Below are 18085 nucleotides of genomic sequence, written 5' to 3'. Positions count from 1 at the left end.
GCTGTCCCGAGTAGGGTTGGCGCCGGAAGCTGGGCCTCCCCCAAGGAGGGTGCAGGGCAAATCTCCCTAGTGGGTGCAGTCCCCGAGGAGTCAGCTCAGAAGGCAATGGGCTGCAACATCCCCCAGCGACTTCAGAGAATAAGTCTTCATCTCTGATGCTCTGGTTCTAGGAGGGAGGCCATGGCACCCCACCACAATGTCCCACAGTGGAATAAAATCAAAAATATTAAACTGCGAGGAGCTCTTCCCCCAACAAACCAGCATGCGTGATTATAGAGAGTCACTGATTTTTCACATCTTTAACATAAACCATCAGGGTTGCCTGTTTTGTCAGCCCCATGACTGGAGGAAACAATGTGCTTCCTTTCTACCAGGGCTGGACCAGCGAGTTACCTCCCATCACTGGCAAACTCACAAAGACTAGACTACGAGTGTGTGTGCGCGTGTGTGCATACATGTGTGTGTGCATGTGCGCTGTGTTGGGGGCAGGAGACAGGGAGTAATTTATTTTCATCTACATGACACTAAGCAAGGAGAAAATTAAAAAGCAGCTTCAAGTCTACAATCCAAATAAATCCAGTAGGTTGATTAATAGGAGGTCAAGCATTGCAGCAATTCAAAGCCAGCTACCCAGATTTGAAGTGCAGGAAATCCCATTCCTAGAAATTTTTAATTTTTAAGTTTATTTATGTTTTAATTGAAGATAGTTGCTTTACAGAATTTTGTTGTTTTCTGTAAATCAATATAAATCAGCCAAAGGTATACATGTGCCCCCTGCCTCTTGAACCTCCCTCCCCATCCTACCCCTCTAGGTTGATACAGAGCCCCTGTTTGAGTTTCCTGAGTCACACAGCAAATTTTAATGCAGCTCTTCATAGAGTCAAAGTTTTGAGGGATTTTCTCATCAGAGAGAAATTGGAAGAGGGGGTGGACTGCAAGCCCGGGTCTCACTGCTCAGACAGGTGACCATGTCCACCATAGACCCAAGAAACACACAGCTGCCCCCAAAAGCTGGGGTGCAGAAGGAGAGAGGTCTGTCTACCCCTAAATCTTGCTGGCCTCAGAAAGTGACTTGAAGAATGTGCAAAGAGATCTAACTTAAAGCCCTCTCACTTGTTCCATGCGTCCTTATTAAAAGGTCGACTTGAAGTACTTGACATTTTTTTTTTAACTTGCTGTCTTCCCTCTAAATTTACAAGGGCAGCTTGGAATCTCCCAGGGACTGGGTAAGTCTTATTTGAAAATCCTATCATTCTAGCAATAATTTACAGCAGCAAAATATAAAATTCAGAGCAGCATGGCAGGAGTGCCAATGAGAAATAGTCTCTTTCTCTGGAGTTTCTAGGTTGAAGATGAAATAGGTGGTATCTGCAAATTGTTGTGAGCATTTTTGCTGGGACCTTTTGCTGAGACTCAGACACAGGAAATAGTAACCACCTCCCAAAAAGCTGCATGTCATTCTTAATCACTGACTAAACATACATTCTGTTCTGTGAAGCCCTTCTCAATGTTATTGCAGATAACTCTGTAAAAGTCAGATCATTTTTGTGTTACTACCACAGAATGTCGATCTTAACATCCTCCAGTCCTTTGGCCTTCCCAGAGCCACCAAAACCACTCAAAAGAAACCTTGTTTTAAAGCTTCACACTTGGCACAGGCCTGAGAGCTGGCTGTCATTTGATTTACAAATAGAGTCAAAGCTATTTTTAAATCGTGTAATAAGCATACTCAAAAACTAACCTTTCCTTAACTTTTTAAACACACTCCATTATGCCATAGGCTGCCTCTTCTGACATCTGTGCTCACCAAAAAGCTCTGCAGAAAATCGCTAAAGGAAAGGAGAGTGTGTAACTGGAAATCCAACTGGGTCCAGAAATATTCTCTACAGGAAAAAAAGGGTTTTCTACCATGTATGTGCCTGACTTAGTGTTTACTGGTGAATTACTTTTGACAGCTCTCTGCTGTTCAGTAATATACAATAAAAAACTTAAGGAAATCACCTTTTCAGCTAAAAAATTTCACCTCTTTACCAAATTAAATATTCTCTCATCAATACCCTCATTATTCAGCATTTTCTTTGATTACAAATGGACAAAGTGGTAAATGGGGTTTCCACCACAAAATTATGGAAGGCAAAACCTTAAAATATGATCCTGCTTCATAATTTAATGTCATTTTTAAGCCAAGGAACTCTTCAGTGAACTCACTCATTCTAGACAGAAAACAGAAGTGCTTTAAGCAAAACAAAACAAAAAAATGTCCTTCGGTCCCTTACATACTTCTTTACTTTTTTCTCTCCCCTGCATCTCCTTGCTTACAAATTTCTTTTCTCTTTAAAGAATTTTCCGATTTTAGTTAGTTAGTTAGTTACTGGCTACCCTAGGGCTTTGCCACTGCGCAGGCTTCTCTCCAGCTGTGGCGAGGGGGCCTGCTCCAGCGGTGGCCCTGGCACGCGGGCTTCTCGATGCAGTGGCTCCTCTTTCTGCAAAGTTTCCAGCCCCAGGGCACAGGGCTTCAGTCCTCGCGGCTCCTGGCTCTAGAGCACAGGCGCAATAGGCATGGCCCACAGGCTTAGCTGCCCCAAAGCACGTGGGAGCTCCCTGGATCAGGGATCAAACCTGTGTGTCCCGCATTGGCAAGTGGATTCCTTACCACTGAGCAGCCACGGAAGCTCTACAAACTTCTTAATAAGAGTTTCGTATACAGTGTTTTGTTCCATTTAGACTGATGAAGTGTAAAATAGGTCAAATGAAAGCCCACTAAAAATAAAATAAATAAAATGGTACAATATAAACCAATTGTTAGGTGCTATACAAATGAAAAGCCATTTAAGCCAAGCTCTGGGCTGCTAAATATACAGGCCATTCAGCATGTCAAGGTCAGCAGTCTATAGCCCACAGGCCAAGTCTGGCCCATGCCTGTTTTTATCCAGTTCATGAACTAAAAATAGTTTGCATTTTAAATAGCTGGGGAAAATTTTAAAAAGAACAATGTTTTGTGACACATGAAAATTATACGAACTCCAAATTCAAGGTCCACAGATAAACTTCTGTTAGCACACGAGCACACTCCTTTGTTTCACAGCACACTACAATGGCCAAGTAGCTGCAACCAAGACCACAGGCCGGCAAAACCTACTGTGCTGACCATCCAGCCCTTTACAGAAAAAAAAAGTTTACTGACCCCTATAGTATGATGTTCTTTTTAGAAAGATATATATTCTCCTTCCTCAAGGGGTGAGGAATAAGGCTGAAGGCCCACTCGAGTCAGAATCAAAGAGCCATCAACAGAGACACCTGGCAATAAAAAACAAAAATACAGACACACCTGGCCTCACACCACAGGCTTGCGCTCACAAGGGAGGCACCAGGGCAGTGTGCATGCTGGGAGAAGCTCAGTACAACACAGCTGAGATTCCCAAGTGTTTACTCTGTGCCAGGCACCGCGGTAAACGTCCTAAAGCAGTACACCACAAAAAAAGGGAAAAGAACAAAAATTTTTTAAACAAACCAAAAAAAGGAAAACGAATAGGGTGAAATTAATTTTAATAACATTTTATTCACTCAGTCGTGTTCAGCTCTTTGCGACCCATGGACTGTAATCCACCAGGCTCCTCTGTCCATGGAATTCTCCAGGCAAGAATACTAGAGTGGGTTGCCATTCCTTCTCCAATGGATCTTCCTGACCCAGGGACAAACCCAGGTCTCCCGCAGTGTGGGCAGATTCTTTACCATCTGAGCTACCGGGAAGGCCCATATAACCAAAATATTACCAATAAATGTGCAATCAATATTTTAAAAATGAGTTTTTTAATTCATTTTTTAATTGAAGGATAACTGCTTTAGAGAATTTTGTTGTTTTCTGTCAAACCTCAACATGACTCAGCCATAGGTATACACACATCCCCTCCCTTTTGAACCTCCCTCTCATCTCCCTCCCCATCCCACCCCTCTAGGTTGATACAGAGCCCCTGTTTGAGTTTCCTGGGCCATAGAGCAAATTCCTATTGGCTGTCTATTTTACATACGGTAATGTAAGTTTCCATGTTACTCTCTCCATACATCTTACCCTCCCATCCCCTCTCCCCATGTCCATAAGTCTATTCTCTATGTCTGTTTCTCCACTGCTGCCCTGTAAATAAATTCTTCAGTACCGTTTTTCTAGATTCTGTATATGTGCATTAGAATATGGTACTTATCTTTCTTTCTGACTCACTTCACTCTGTATAATAGGTTCTAGGTTCATCCACCCATCAGAACTGACTCAAATGCATTCCTTTTTATGGCTGAGTAATATTCCATTGTGTATATGTATAATAACTTCTTTATCCATTCATCTGTTGATGGACATCTAGGTTGCTTCCATGTTCTAGCTATTGTAAATAGTGCTGTAATGAACAATGGGATACATGTGTCTCTTTCAATTTTGGTTTCCTCAGGGTATATGCCTAGGACAGGGATTGCTGGGTCATATGGTGGTTTTATTCCTAGTTTTTTAAGGAATCTCCATAGTGGCTGTTAACAATTTATATTCCCACCAAATTATTGAAATAATTATTATCCCACCATTCCCCAAAAAATTATTGAGTTTTGCTCCACTTTTTGGCACTAAAAGTATTCAAAATCCAGTGTGTATTTTATACTCACAGCTCATCTTTATATGCACGAATCACATTTCAAGCTCAAAAACCACATGTGGCTAGTGGCTACCAAAATGGACAGGGCGGCTCTAAGGCATCGCCTCCTTTAATCCTCACAATAGAGTTTGAGGTAGGTACTATTACTGTTGCCTTTATGCAGATGAAGAAAGAGACTAGATGAGCTGAATGACCTTCCCAAGGCCACATAGGTAGTAAGAAGCAGTGTAAGGGCCCAGTTCCAATGTGTCTAGTGAAAAAGTGCAAGTCGCTCAGTCATGTCCAACTCTTTGCGACCTCATGGACTACACAGTCCATGGAATTCTCCAGGCCAGAATACTGGAGTCGGTAGCCTTTCCCTTCTCCAGGGGATCTTCCCAACCCAGGCATCGAACCCAGGTCTCCCACACTGCAGGTGGATTCTTTACCAACTGAGCTATCAGGGAAGTGCAATGTGTCTAAGGAGTCCCCATTCGGACCCACTGTGTCTCCCAAACTGCATAGGACAGCCCCAGGTCTTCTAAAATATCAGTCCAAAAAGCCTCATACTCCCCCCCTGTCACGCCTCTGTGGCTTACTGCACTCTCAAGCTAGTATCTTAACACACCCACTCTTCCATATTTTCTCTTATCCACGTGTTTTCGGATCGAGTCCCTATGTAGCCCTCCAGATGACCATCCATCTTCCAACCGACAGGCTCACTTGCAGCATTCACACCACATTCCTGGTTCCCTTGCATGGCAGACCCATTTAACCCACCTGGTCTCTACTTCAGCAAACCCACACTATATCTGAAAGCAGCAGCGTGGCGGCACTCCCAGCGGCCTCCATCGCCGACCTGGGTCGGCACGAGACGCGAAACCCACCTGGCGTCCCTGGGAGGAGCCTGAGAGAACAGGAACTTTGCGCGGCACCAAACATTAGGCCACCAATTTTCTGCGGTACACAATTTGGTGCCTAATGAATGAATGGAGTTCGCAAAATAGTTGGAGAAGGAAATGGCGACCCACTCCAGTATTCTTGCCTGGAGAATCCCATGGATGGAGTGGCTTGGTGGGCTACAGTCCACGGGTCGCAGAGAGTCAGACACGACTAATGCCCTGTCTTAACTATATTCCTGAGGAGGTTTAAAACATTATTTCAGCAAATGTTAAATTAATCGTACTAAACCATTTCTCCCTGTTACATTTTCATAAACGTAAACTCCTAACATCCTGCCAAAAGAAGCTACCAGGCGCTCTTAAAACACTTCCCTCCTTGTTTCCAAGCACTTAACCTCTCTGATTTTCAGATTTCGATTCATGAATCATTTCTTCACAACTAAAGACCCACAGACCTGCCCACCAGCTCCCTACTCCTCCACCTCCACCAAATCCTTTTTGATCAGTTTCTTCGATCCCACTCTTGCAAAGGAAGCGAGTCAACTCATGGATTCTCCTAAGGGGAATGAGGGCAGAGGAGACCCAGCAGGTCGAGGACCCACTGTCACTTCCTCTCTTCCAGTTCTATCGCTGCAGCTTTGGTATGAGGTCCTCTTAGCCCAGACCAGGATGTGAGGAGCCACAAGTCCACTTCTTCTCACACTTACAACCACAGTGAAAGCAAAATGCCCTACCGCATCCCCTCAAGCTTCAGATGAGGCATGTGTGTGAGTGCTAAGTCGCTTCAGTTGTGTCCGACTCTTTGCGACCCTATGGACTGTAGCCTGCCAGGCTCCCCAGCCCATGGGACTCTCCAGGCAAGAATACTGGGGTGGGTTGCCGTGCTCTCCTCTGGGGATCTTCCCGACCCAGGGACTGAACCCATGTCTCCTGCATTGGCAGGTGGGTCCTTTACCTCTAGTGTCACCTGGGAAGCCCCAAGTGAGGCATACTTCCACACAAACAGCTCCCCTCTCTTCTCTGTTCTCCTGTGCACCCTCCCCTGATGCCAGTACTGGTATCCGCCCTTCTTGCGTCCCACTAGCTCACAGTCCAGCAGGGACCCAGGTTAGGGCAGCACCAGGGAATACCTCCAGTTCTGTGTTTCTCTCCTCAGGGAGCCTCTACTTTTAACGTTTATCCCCACTTTCTACAAAGAGATGACAGATCCGCACAATTTAGAGGTAACTATGGCAAGGTTTTCTAAAACCATATTTCAGTTTTATTCATCTCAAGCCGACACTTCAAAACATTTCTCTCTTCCGTTTCTTACTTATATCAAACGGAAAAGTACCCTTTTAACTACAATCCACTCACCCGTGCTCCTGACCATGACCCCACTTCTTAGGCTAAATTATCTACCCCTGGCCTTTATGTCAGTACTGTGGGGGGTCTTTTTAGTATTTATTTTGGCTGTGCTAGGTCTGAGTCTGAGCGCAGGTTGCCTCTAGCTGTGGTTGCTCGGGGTTCTCCTGTTACAGAGCATGGACTCCAGGGTGAGAAGGCCTCTGCAGCTGTGGCACACGGGCTCACTTGCACTAGGGTTTCCGGGGCGGCTCAGTTGGTAAGGAATCTGCCTGCAATGCAGGAGACCTGGGTTCGATCCCCAGGTCGGGAAGATCCCCTGGAGAAGAAAATGGCAACCCACTCCAGTATTCTTGCTTGGAGAATTCCACGGACAGAGGAGCTGGGCAGGCTACAGTCCCATGGGATCACAAAGAGTCGGACACCACTGTGCGATTTTCACTTTCACTTTTCATGTGGGATCTTCCCAGACCAGGGATCAACCCAGTGTCCCCTGCATTGCAAGGTGGATTCTTAACCATTGGACCACCAGCGAAGCACCTCTACTGTGTTTTTAAAGAGACAATCCACCTCTCTCTTTTCAACCATCAAACTTCTACAGAGTGACATTTGGTCTTAACAGTGGTGTACTACAAAGGTGATATTTGAATCAAAACCTGAAGCAGCTGAGTCATGAAGACATCTGGCAGAGTGCATCACAGGGAGAGAGATGAGTAAGTGCAAGGCCCTGAGGTGGGGACACTCTTGCTGTGTTGCAGGACCTGCATGGAGGCCTGAGAGGCTGCAGAGTGAGGTCAGGGGGTGTGTGAAGTGAGATCAGACAGATCGTGTAGGGTTTGCAGGCCACGGGGACGCTAGATGCATGCTAATGCTGAGACGGGGAGTGACAAAATCCAGCGTGCTTCCCAGCCACTGGATTGAGAACAGACTATAGAGCGTAAGTGTGGGTGCTCAGTCATGTCCGACTCTGTGACCCCCTGGACTGTAAGCCCACCAGGTTCCCCTGTTCAAGGAATTTTCCAGGCGAGAACACTGGAGCGGGTTGCCACTTTCTGCTCCAAGGGATCTTCCCAACCCAGGGATCAAACCTGAGTCTCCTGAGTCTCCTGCATTGGCAGGCGAATTCTTTACCACTGAGCCACCTGGGAAGCCCCATAGAGCCATCAGTGGGGGCAGCGGGGAGCGGGGGAAAACAATCAAGGAGGCTACCGCAATCACTTTTTTAAAAGAAGAGTGCTTCTACATTTTCTGATTATATTTCCCCACCACCCGTTTATTACTAAAAACTTGCTTTTGCTCCCAGCAATCAACTTAGAAGCATTCATTCACTGAAGGCTCACCAATGCCCTTCTCTCTGTCCTTTTCTTCCCTGACTTTCTAGGACACTTCAGAGTTAATAAAAGGAAGTTAATAAAAACTTCCTTCTCAGTACTGTTTCTTCCCTTGCCATCTGAGACATCTCAGCACCTCCAACCCATCCCTGTCTTGGCTGCTCACTGTCCAGCCATTTCACTGACTTCTCTTCTGCCTCCCAAGCTCCAGTCATCAGGCTGGTTCTTTCCATTAGCGTTATCTCTTGGGCATGCTGCGCCTTCCCACCAACACTTGAAATATGGTCTGCCTCTATGAAAATGCCTTCAACTCTCTCCCTAGTTACAATTTCAAAACTATCTGCTGGGCCTCTCCACCAGGGTGTTTCCCCACACTCACCTAAAGCAGAGAGTAACATCTTTTCAGAAAACATACACACAAAGCTCTGTCTCCTCAGTCCTGCCACTCCCAGCCCCGGGCGCTTTCCTCTGGCACACCCTTCCCTCCTCTCATCTGTGAAGTAACTGTTCCCACAAAATGCCAAATATATCAGCAGAGGTGGAATGCTCATGAATGGCCATCTGTACAGTTCTGCATGTAAAATGTAACAGAACCAGACAGAGGGTCACACACAAGAAGCACTACTTACCAACCACACTGAACTTTCTAAACAAACAAGAAATAAAAACTCAGCCTCTGCGCTTTTAATATTATACTTTTCCTTCTGCCACCTCTGAAACTCCCTTCCTTCTGCCCTGCCCGCCCCATTCATTCACGTTTCACATACAGCAAATAATCCATGTGTTAGTCACTCAGTCGTGTCCAACTCTTTGCGACCCCATGGACTGTAGCCTGTCAGGGTCTTCTGTCCATAGAATTCTCCATGCAAGAATACTGGAGTGGGTTACTATTTCCTTCTCCAGGGGATCTTCCAAACCCAGAGATCGAATGCAGGTCTCCCATGCAATAAATAATAAATTAGCAGAGGGAAATATTACTAGGAAAACAAGGAGTTCCAACATTGTAAAGTCTTCTTAACAGCATAATGGATCAAACAGCAACCCCGCCCAAATTCTTTCAGGATCTGATTTCTGTTTCCACCACAAGCCCTCAGTGACTCATTCTGTGTCAGAAGAAGAGCAGAACGTGTTTAACTTGGAGTTTGAAGAATCAGTCTGTTCACTTTCAACTTCACTCCATCACTGATTCATAATCAAATGCCAAGACATGTTTCTCCATTGCATTAAATTAACACCAAGGTTGAGGGCTGGAGGCCGCCTGAAAGGCAAACAGGGAAATCTGGGCGGGGCCTTCAGCTGCCTTGAATCATCACAGACTTGCAAAGGCTTGCCTCTCACTCTCAGGCTTTCCAGTACTTGGTTGGTAACAATCCATGAGAATCGTTTTAACTGAAGTGCAGTTGTTCTCATTTTAGCACAGCTGAGACTCACTTGTGGTGGTTGCTCAAAATAAAGTTTAGATTCCCAGACATTACCCATGTCTTGAGAAGATGACCATGAATCTGTATTTGAATAAGTATGACTCACATTTTGAGAATCACAGCAATAGAATTTCTAAAACTAGCCTGGCCCCCAACCCACGCAGAATCATTAGTCCATAAAGAGCAACTCCACCTTCAGCTGAAACTAGCGCAAAAATGCAGGTAAGCATTTTTCAACTTCCTAGTTAGCTATATTTTGTTTGTATCAGATAAAGCAACATTTGCAAATATATCCTAAGTCACACACAGTTTCCCATATGTCAGGAGAGTTTCCTAGAGTATAATGGAAAAAGCACTGGATTGTAAATTTGGGGGCCTGTGATCTGTTTCCAGTTTCTGCCACCAACAGGCATTTCACCTTGAGCAAGTCACTAGACACCACCCCTCAGTCTCCTCAGCCATGAACTAGGCGATTGACTTGGCTCATCGCCCCCAAATTCTACGAAGCTCAGACTAAATCGGGAGGAGAGCTGGCACTGCAGCTTACAACTCTTAGATCCAGATTAGATTTCATGAGATCCAGCTCTGAACTACCACAAGCAAATGAGAAAAATGCTTTTCACAGAAGACTGATACCACATTGCGTCACTATTCCAAAGTGGAACAAGCAAAAATTATTCCATGTTCTTCCAGGCGGTGGAAAACCTTCAAATTCAGAACCAACAGAACCATCAGAACCAACTTCACATTCAGGCAATATATACCATTTACTGTGTTAATCCAGGAAAATTATTCTCTCTCAGCCTCAGTCTTCTCATCTCTAAAATGAAGATAATAGGGCCTTCCTCCTAGGGTTATTGAAGTTAAGACTGTGCATTAATCTCCACACTATAAGGAAACTCAGTACTTAATATGTTACATCCCTTCCCACCCCCTCCTAGTGAGTGTCTTTTATAGAGTTCCCAGTTCAAGATCATCCCAACATGTGACCAAGAATTGCCTCTGACATGATTGCTGCCATCATCTTCCAATAACAGTAGGTACCAGCTCCTTGAATAGGTCCGCTGTGTTTAAGTGCTCTAAACATGTTTACCTCATTTCATCCTCACAATAACTGGATAACTGTACAAAGCAGAAACCACTGCTCTTCAGATGATAAAACCGAAGCCCAGTGAAAAGGTGACAGCCCACAGACACACAGTCACCGATGGGAGGGAATCAAGCAGCCTGGCTGCAGAGCTCAAGCTCATTGGGACCACACTCTGGTCCTGCACTGTGTATACACATTACACACAATACCAAAGACATGTGAATGAAGAACCCACACCCTTTAAAAATAATTCTCATGTCGCTACAAGTTCAAACTGAGCTCTACTGGCACACTGCCTGTGAAAACCTTCCCTAGGAGACCTGCCCGCATAGCACGCTAATTCATCTATGCTCATAAAAACCATGGCACTGATTGTGATCTACAAGGCATGAAACGTATGTTTGGGAGCTTTGTTTCCACCAGAAAGCCATTCAAACTGAACTGAATGATTTTTTAAGTTCTTCAGCTAACATCTCAAATTTTAAAATATTGATTTTCCATCCCAGTGGATCAAGATAGAAAACAAAAAGGCCCATAGTCAATGGGAGAAGACAAAGAAGAATGTTTCATCCTTAAAAAATAGGAGATAAACATCCCATTAACTCTCCAAGATTTTAGGGCAAAAAGAAAAGGCAAGTTATTAACGGATACAGACATACACACAGAGTCCACCTCACCCGAACCCTTCCATGGGAAAATGGAAGCAGGCTCGGTGTCGTAATTAAATAAGCAGTGCCTCCAGAACAGGAGATGCCCTCCTGAGCACTCAAGTTAACAGTCAAGATTTTCTGTTTAGTAGGTTTTTTTTTCTTTTCTTTCCTCTTTTTTGGGAGAAGAGGGACAGAAAAGAAATTGTATTAATTCATTTTTAATTTTATTTCATATTGAAGTATCACTGACAAACAATGTTGTGTTAGTTTCAGGTGTATATCAAAGTGATTTGGTTATATATATATATACAGGTATAAGGAAATGGCAACCCACTCCAGTAATTCTTGCCTGGAGAATCCTAGGGACGGGGGAGCCTGGTGGGCTGCCACCTATGGGGTCACAGAGTCGGACACGACTGAAGTGACTTAGCAGTAGCAGCATACAGATATCTATTCTTTTTCAAATTCTTTTCCCATTTAGGTTATTGCAGAATATTGAGCAGAGTTCCCTGTGCTATTAAAAAGTCTACAGACAATAAATGCTGGAGATGGTGTAGAGAAAACAGAGCTCTCCTACACTGCTGGTGGGAACGTTAACTGGAGCAGCCACTAATGGAAAACAGTATGGAGATTCCTTAGGTTTTTTTTTTTAAATCTTTTATCAGGGGTCTGTGAAACCAGTGACAATTCATTAGTGGAAGAAAAGGGTATACTCTTCATTATTTGAGGTAAATCTCATTCAGGAAAAACAATGAAAGTTTACAAATGAACATTTCAAACTGTAAAAAGAGAATGGGAAATAAAACAGAAATTACAGTTTTAAGGACATCAAAAATAATTCAATTACTTTACATGCTTTAAGAGTTGGTTCTCATTTATGACCTGTGAATTCAAATGTTCTTAACATTTTTTTTCTTAATTTGGTGTAGAACTCTCGGGCAACAACACAATAAAGGAAGAAGTAAAAGACCGGAAGGTAAGAAATAAGGGGACAGACTCGCCCTCCAACAAACAGATGATTCGATTTCAAATCTCCATAGCTGCTCCATCTTCTCTCCTCTGGCAATTACTTCCCACTGAATTTTATCAATTATATTTACTCAACTAGTTGTTTTATACCATTCACCATAGAAATGATGATGATGGTGGTGGTGATGACGATGGTGGTGGTTGTAATGACAAGTACACTCCATGTCTGTACTCTTAGAACTCCTCAGAGTTTATTAGAAACACTTTTTTCTCAAGGGCTATTGTTCACCAAAAAATAAATACATAAGAATAATTGATCCCCTATAAATACAGTTGATATATTTACAAATGAATAAACTAACTATAATGTAGTCCATGCTACTGGCCTCAAGGATGGAAATGTAAACAAAATTCTCCCCATATCTACCAAACAAATAAATGAGCTTTTCCTTGAGAACAAGCCATACTTTTTTATTTTATTAAGGTTTCTGCTGTGCTTAGTCACTCAGTTGTGTCTGACTCTTTGTGACCCCATGGACTGTAGCCCGCCAGGCTCCTCTGTCCATGGGATTCTCCAGGCAAGAATACTGGAGTGGGTTACCATGCCCTCCTCCAGGGTATCTTCCCAACCCAGGGATCAAACCGGAGTCTCTTTACATCTCCCGCACGGGCAGGCAGGTTCTTTACCACTAGCGCCACCTGGGATTAACGTATATGCTGCAATTGAAATGCATTCTGGTTATGGTGAAACACTGCCCTACCCAAGAAATTTCTAAGAACAGCCCAGCTGCTAGAAACAGCCACTCACAAACAGTCTCCCTCCTTACCCATCTCTGCTAGAAGGTGAAAGTGAAAGTGTTAGTCACTCAGTCGTGTCCAACTCTTTGGGACCCCATGGGGACTGCAACCCCCCCCCCCCCCCCGCCAGGCTCCTCTGTCCATGGGATTCTCCAGGCAAGAATGCTGGAGAGGGTAGCCATTCCCTTCTCCAAGGTTATCTTTCTGACTCAAGGATCAAACCCAGGGTCTCCTGCACTGGAGGCAGATTCTTTACCATCTGAGCCACCAGTGAAGCTGTCTTTTCTTAGCAGTAACCTCTTGGAGGCCTCCATGAGAAAATGATGAAATAATCAGACCTAAAATGTATTTAATTGCTTGTGTTTAGATGGCAAAAAATAAAATGAATCCTAGAAAGATCCAGGCCCCATTAATTTAGAAAGTCCTTCTTGATCTACATATTGTTACAACTGGAAAAATCAGATAAAGCAAAGGATGTGAAGACAGAAAGGGAGAAATGTGTTGATCCTTAAGTCCTAACCTTACAGGAAGCATCTGTTCTGAGAGCAATGACTCACAACCCCTGATAACAAAGTTAACATTTTCCTTTGAAAGAGGGAGCATGCTTGCAATGGTATTTTCAATGAAACAGCCCCTGAAAGTAGTGCATTTTCTTTCTTTTTCAAACATCGATTAAGCTCCCAGGATAGTGCCATCCGCCCCCTTGAGCCTTGTGTTGTCTGCTGTGACTTGGTATTTCAGTATTTTCTTTAGCCATTATCCTAAGGCCAAGATTTCATCCATTTTCAGAATAAATACTTCAATAACAAAAGTAGAGATTGGCCCCCATGTAAATAGGAAATGATGCTTCCGGCATCTTCTTCTTCACAATATTCACAGCTGTTGTTTATTGAGTGTCTAACAGGTACTAGATACTGATTTTAACTTTACGCTATCCCCATTTTATACATGAGGACACTGAGGCTCAGAGCATTTAAGTAACCTGCCTAAGATCACACAGCTAGTGAGAAGACTCAACCTCGGATCTTAAGCACTAACATTTCCTCTCCAGGGACAAGGCCTCCCACTTCCCTGTCCTTCCCACTACAAAACATAAAGTGGCCTGGCCCCTGCACGCATCACCTCTTCCAGCTCCAAATTTACCTACCCAGTCAGTCAACTTCCCAATACAGAAAGAATCTCAAATTCAGATAAACTGATTTTATCTTATTTCATGATGGTATTAATTTCTCTATGCTGGTAAAGGGTAAACATTTATATAATGAGCTACTGTGGAATTTCATTCTGTACCCTTAAATTATTCTCTTAAAAGATAACTCTCAACATTATAGGAATCTATGCCTCAGTTTCTGGCCTATGACTAAACCTGTAATCATGCTTCTAGTTAACAGTGTTTATAGGTGGGTGGTAGGATTACAGGTGATTTCGGTTTATTTTCTTTACTTACAGTGTTTTCCAGGTTACCAGCACTGAGTATATATTACTCTTTCAATTAGAAAAAATTAAGTGTTCGTTTCATTGTGAAAAAATGAGTCTATATATTTAACTATTTATCCCTCAAAATTATTTTGCCCTTAGTACTGAAAAAGAAGATATTCATTGACCCAATTTAATCCTGGGCCTAGTTAGAACCCAAATTTAAAATAAGAGATGTGGGTTCTTTTACAAATAGCTCCCACTTTTTACATTATTTTTCTTTTATTTTTCTTGTCACTTAAAAAATCAAAACATATTCTATAAAACTAGATTTTAATTACAGTTTTTCCTTTACTTCCCATGGGCCTACTTAGTAAAATCCTCTGCACCCAATAAAGACATATGGTTACACATGGTTTACATAAACCATATGCAAATACGGTCTTGTGTCAGGCTTTTAACTATGCCCATTCCCTCTTCTGGGCACACACTGTCCTACACCCCCAGACTCCTGTGAAGCTCAGCGTGGTCAAGAGAGGAGGGGTGACATGAGCCATGTCCAGGCCTGGCCCACAAGGACCTCCCACAGGAAGAACTCCACATTCCTGCCCTGCAGACTTGGAAGCCACATACTGATGATGACAGAGCCACAAAGAGGAATGAACCTGGGCCTCAGAGCCTCTCCCCAGAAGAGCATCCCAGGAACATCACTCTGGACTCTACATGAGTAAAAACCAAAAGTGTACTGTGTAAGCCACTGAAAACGTGGGGCTTCTTCATGACCCTACCTAGCACATGGCTTTATTAGCACACTTCAATTACTAATGCAGATGTAGAGATGTGAGATTTGGACCATAAAGAATGCCAAATGTCAAAGAATTGATGCTTTGAACTGTGGTACTGGAGAAGACTCTTGAGAGTCCCTTTGACAGCAAGGAGATCAAACCAGTCAATCCTGAAGGAAATTAACCCTGATACTCATTGGAAGGACTGCTGCTGAAGCTGAAGCTCCAATACTTTGGCCACCGGATGCGAAGAGCCGACTCAATGGAAAAGACCCTGATGCTGGGAAAGACTGAAGACAGGAGGAGAAGGGGATGACAAAGGATGAGATGGTTGGATGGCATCACTGATTCAATGGACATGAGCTTGAGCAAACTCAGGGAGATAGCGAAGGGCAGGGAAGCCCGGCGTGCTGCAGTCCATGGGCTCACAAAGAGTTGGACATCACCGAGCAACTGAACAATTATTATCGCAGAAGGAGCTCTGCTGTGTATCTTACCTTTTTCAAAGACTCCTTCTGCTTCCAGGACAGAGACCGTGCGGTTTGCTGCCATCTTCATCAGTTCTGCCTTCACGGTGACCTGTGAGGGGCTGTGTTCCAGAAGCTCCACCCCAATGGTCACATTTCCTCCTGGCCTGATGATCCCAGGGACTGTCACCAGAAACCTGGGCCTAAAAAGTTCCCAACAACAAGAGAAAAATGAAGTTGCTTATCCTTACATCTTCATTCTTTTGAGATTCTCAAATTTCATAGATGGTGAGATAGATTCCCTATACAGTGTCAACTGTAACTGTTTCAATTAATGTGGCCCCACTGCTCCATTTAGCAACTGCATTGAAAGGCTGTTGAAAAAACAATCATTCCCCTAAATCAGTTTTTCTCCTGTTTTATTGAGATAAAACTGACATACAGCACTGTACAAGTTTATGGTGTACAGATAACGATTTGACTTACACACGTTATGAGATGATTATCACAATAAATTTAGTGTACATTCATCATCTCACATAGAAACGAAATTAAAGAAATAGAGAAAATACTTATTTTTTTCCTTGTGATCAGAACTCTAAGGATTTACTCTTCATAACATTCATTTATAACATACAGCAGTGTTAATTATACTTATCATGTTGTACATTCCCATAAATCAATTTTAATGCAGTAATGAGTGCACTGCTAGAGGATCGCCTGTGTTAGTATTTCCATTTCATAAACCACAAATCGCACAGGACAGCGTACACTGAGACATGCAGAAGTTATTGGCAAAGTACAAGCCTTAAACTTCTTTATAGAAGACATCATCCCAGGGTAATTTTTATTTCTTGGTTTAAACACACACACACAGAGACACACACACATGGATTTTGCTTGTTTCTTAGTCAAACCTTTATATGTTTGGGCATCTATCCAAGAAAACATCATCTAATCAACACCACTGATTAAAATATACCATCTGAAATTAAACTATCTGTCGGCGGTGACATTTCCAGGTGTAGCAGAGCACAAAAAATTGCTAAAAGAGCACTTTCTCTGCCCAAACCAAGGATTAGGGGTCCAGGGCAAAACCCTCTGAGGGGGAAGGAAGTGCATTCCATTACTTAAGTGTTTCCCTGGTTATCTTCCTACAAAGTCTGCACCTGAACCCATACTTAACCACCTCGGCCACACCTTGTCATTGCTAAAGTTGAGACATCTTGTTTAGAAAAACTATGCATGCACGTCTTTAAAAGAAGGCACATTACTGTAGAGGGGCGAGGGGCGCAAAAAGTCGAAACAAACTCAGAGGGAGTGTGGACTAAAAAGAAAAACTCTTCAGAAAACAGTCCTGGCCGGAGACGCTTAACAACCTCGTGGGTGGAGAAAGTTAACTGTCCCCGGGAGGACCGCGCTGAAGCGATGCAGGCTCAAATCTCCAGGCCGAGGTCCGGCTGGGGACCCCCGCTCCCCGCCCGCCCCACGCGCCCCGCGCGCCCCGCGCTCCTACCCGGGGACGGCGGCCAGCGCCGCGCTCCACACGCAGAAGAGGCGGGCGGCGGTCAGGAGCCTGAGGCCCCGCATCTCGGCGCTGTGTGCGCGGCGGCCGCGGGCTCCCGAGGAAATACGCGGGCCGCGCGGGGTGTGGCCTCTCACCGCCTCCCGGCTGCGCCCAGACTCCCGGCTCAGCAGTGAGCGCTGGGCGCGCCCGCCGGCCGAGCGAGGGCTCCAAACCGAGCCGGGGCGCGGCGGCTCCACCCCTCCCGCCGCATCACCGCGGCGCTCCTCGGCGCCCGGGCCGACACCGCAGAGCCGGGCGGGAGACGGCAGGCGCGCGGCCGCCCCGCTCCGCCCCCCGGCCCCCCGGCTCCGCCGGCGAGGCCCGGGGGGCGTAAACAGGCCCCTCCTTGTGCGGAGAGAAGTGCACGGCCGCTCTGGGAGGTGGGAAAAGATCAGTCATTGTCCTCCAGACTGTGAGTCAGAATCTGAGAGAAAATGGCACACACACACCAAACAGGGGTGTATTTTCTGGTAGCTGTTGAATGTATATGAATCAATAAGCCCTGGAGAAAACTTTTTTTCCCGCCTTGAAACAAAAAGTCATGTATATTGTTTCCCTCTCCAGGAAAATGTGGGTTTCTCGGTTTAAAAAAAAGGGAGCGGGGGGGAGAAAATTCTGGCACGTGTGAGTGTGAGGTGCTGCTCCTTGAAACTCTGAGAAGCAACTGTGTGGGGAGATGCTTCATACTCGGCTGCCGCTGAACACTTCGGCTACAGAAGGTATTCATTA

At 44.6% G+C, this 18085-nt stretch overlaps 1 protein-coding gene across 1 annotated transcript in view; it reads right to left on the bottom strand.

The window, feature by feature from the left end:
- LOC120862891 (CD109 antigen-like) overlaps positions 1-17600 on the bottom strand; it is a 143541-nt gene extending 125941 nt beyond the window's left edge. Inside the window, exons 1-2 of the mRNA XM_040239044.1 lie at positions 17306-17600; positions 15820-15992 (exon numbers count right to left, since the gene is read on the bottom strand). Coding sequence (XP_040094978.1) covers positions 15820-15992; positions 17306-17379 — 247 coding nt within the window. The 5' untranslated portion in view covers positions 17380-17600. The remainder of the gene's footprint in view (positions 1-15819; positions 15993-17305) is intronic.
- Between the last annotated feature and the right edge of the window lie 485 nt (positions 17601-18085).

The sequence above is a fragment of the Oryx dammah genome, unplaced genomic scaffold, assembly GCF_014754425.2.
Source record: "Oryx dammah isolate SB20612 unplaced genomic scaffold, SCBI_Odam_1.1 HiC_scaffold_4, whole genome shotgun sequence".
Lineage (NCBI taxonomy): Eukaryota > Metazoa > Chordata > Mammalia > Artiodactyla > Bovidae > Oryx > Oryx dammah.
This window is presented reverse-complemented; position numbering and strand designations above follow the sequence as displayed.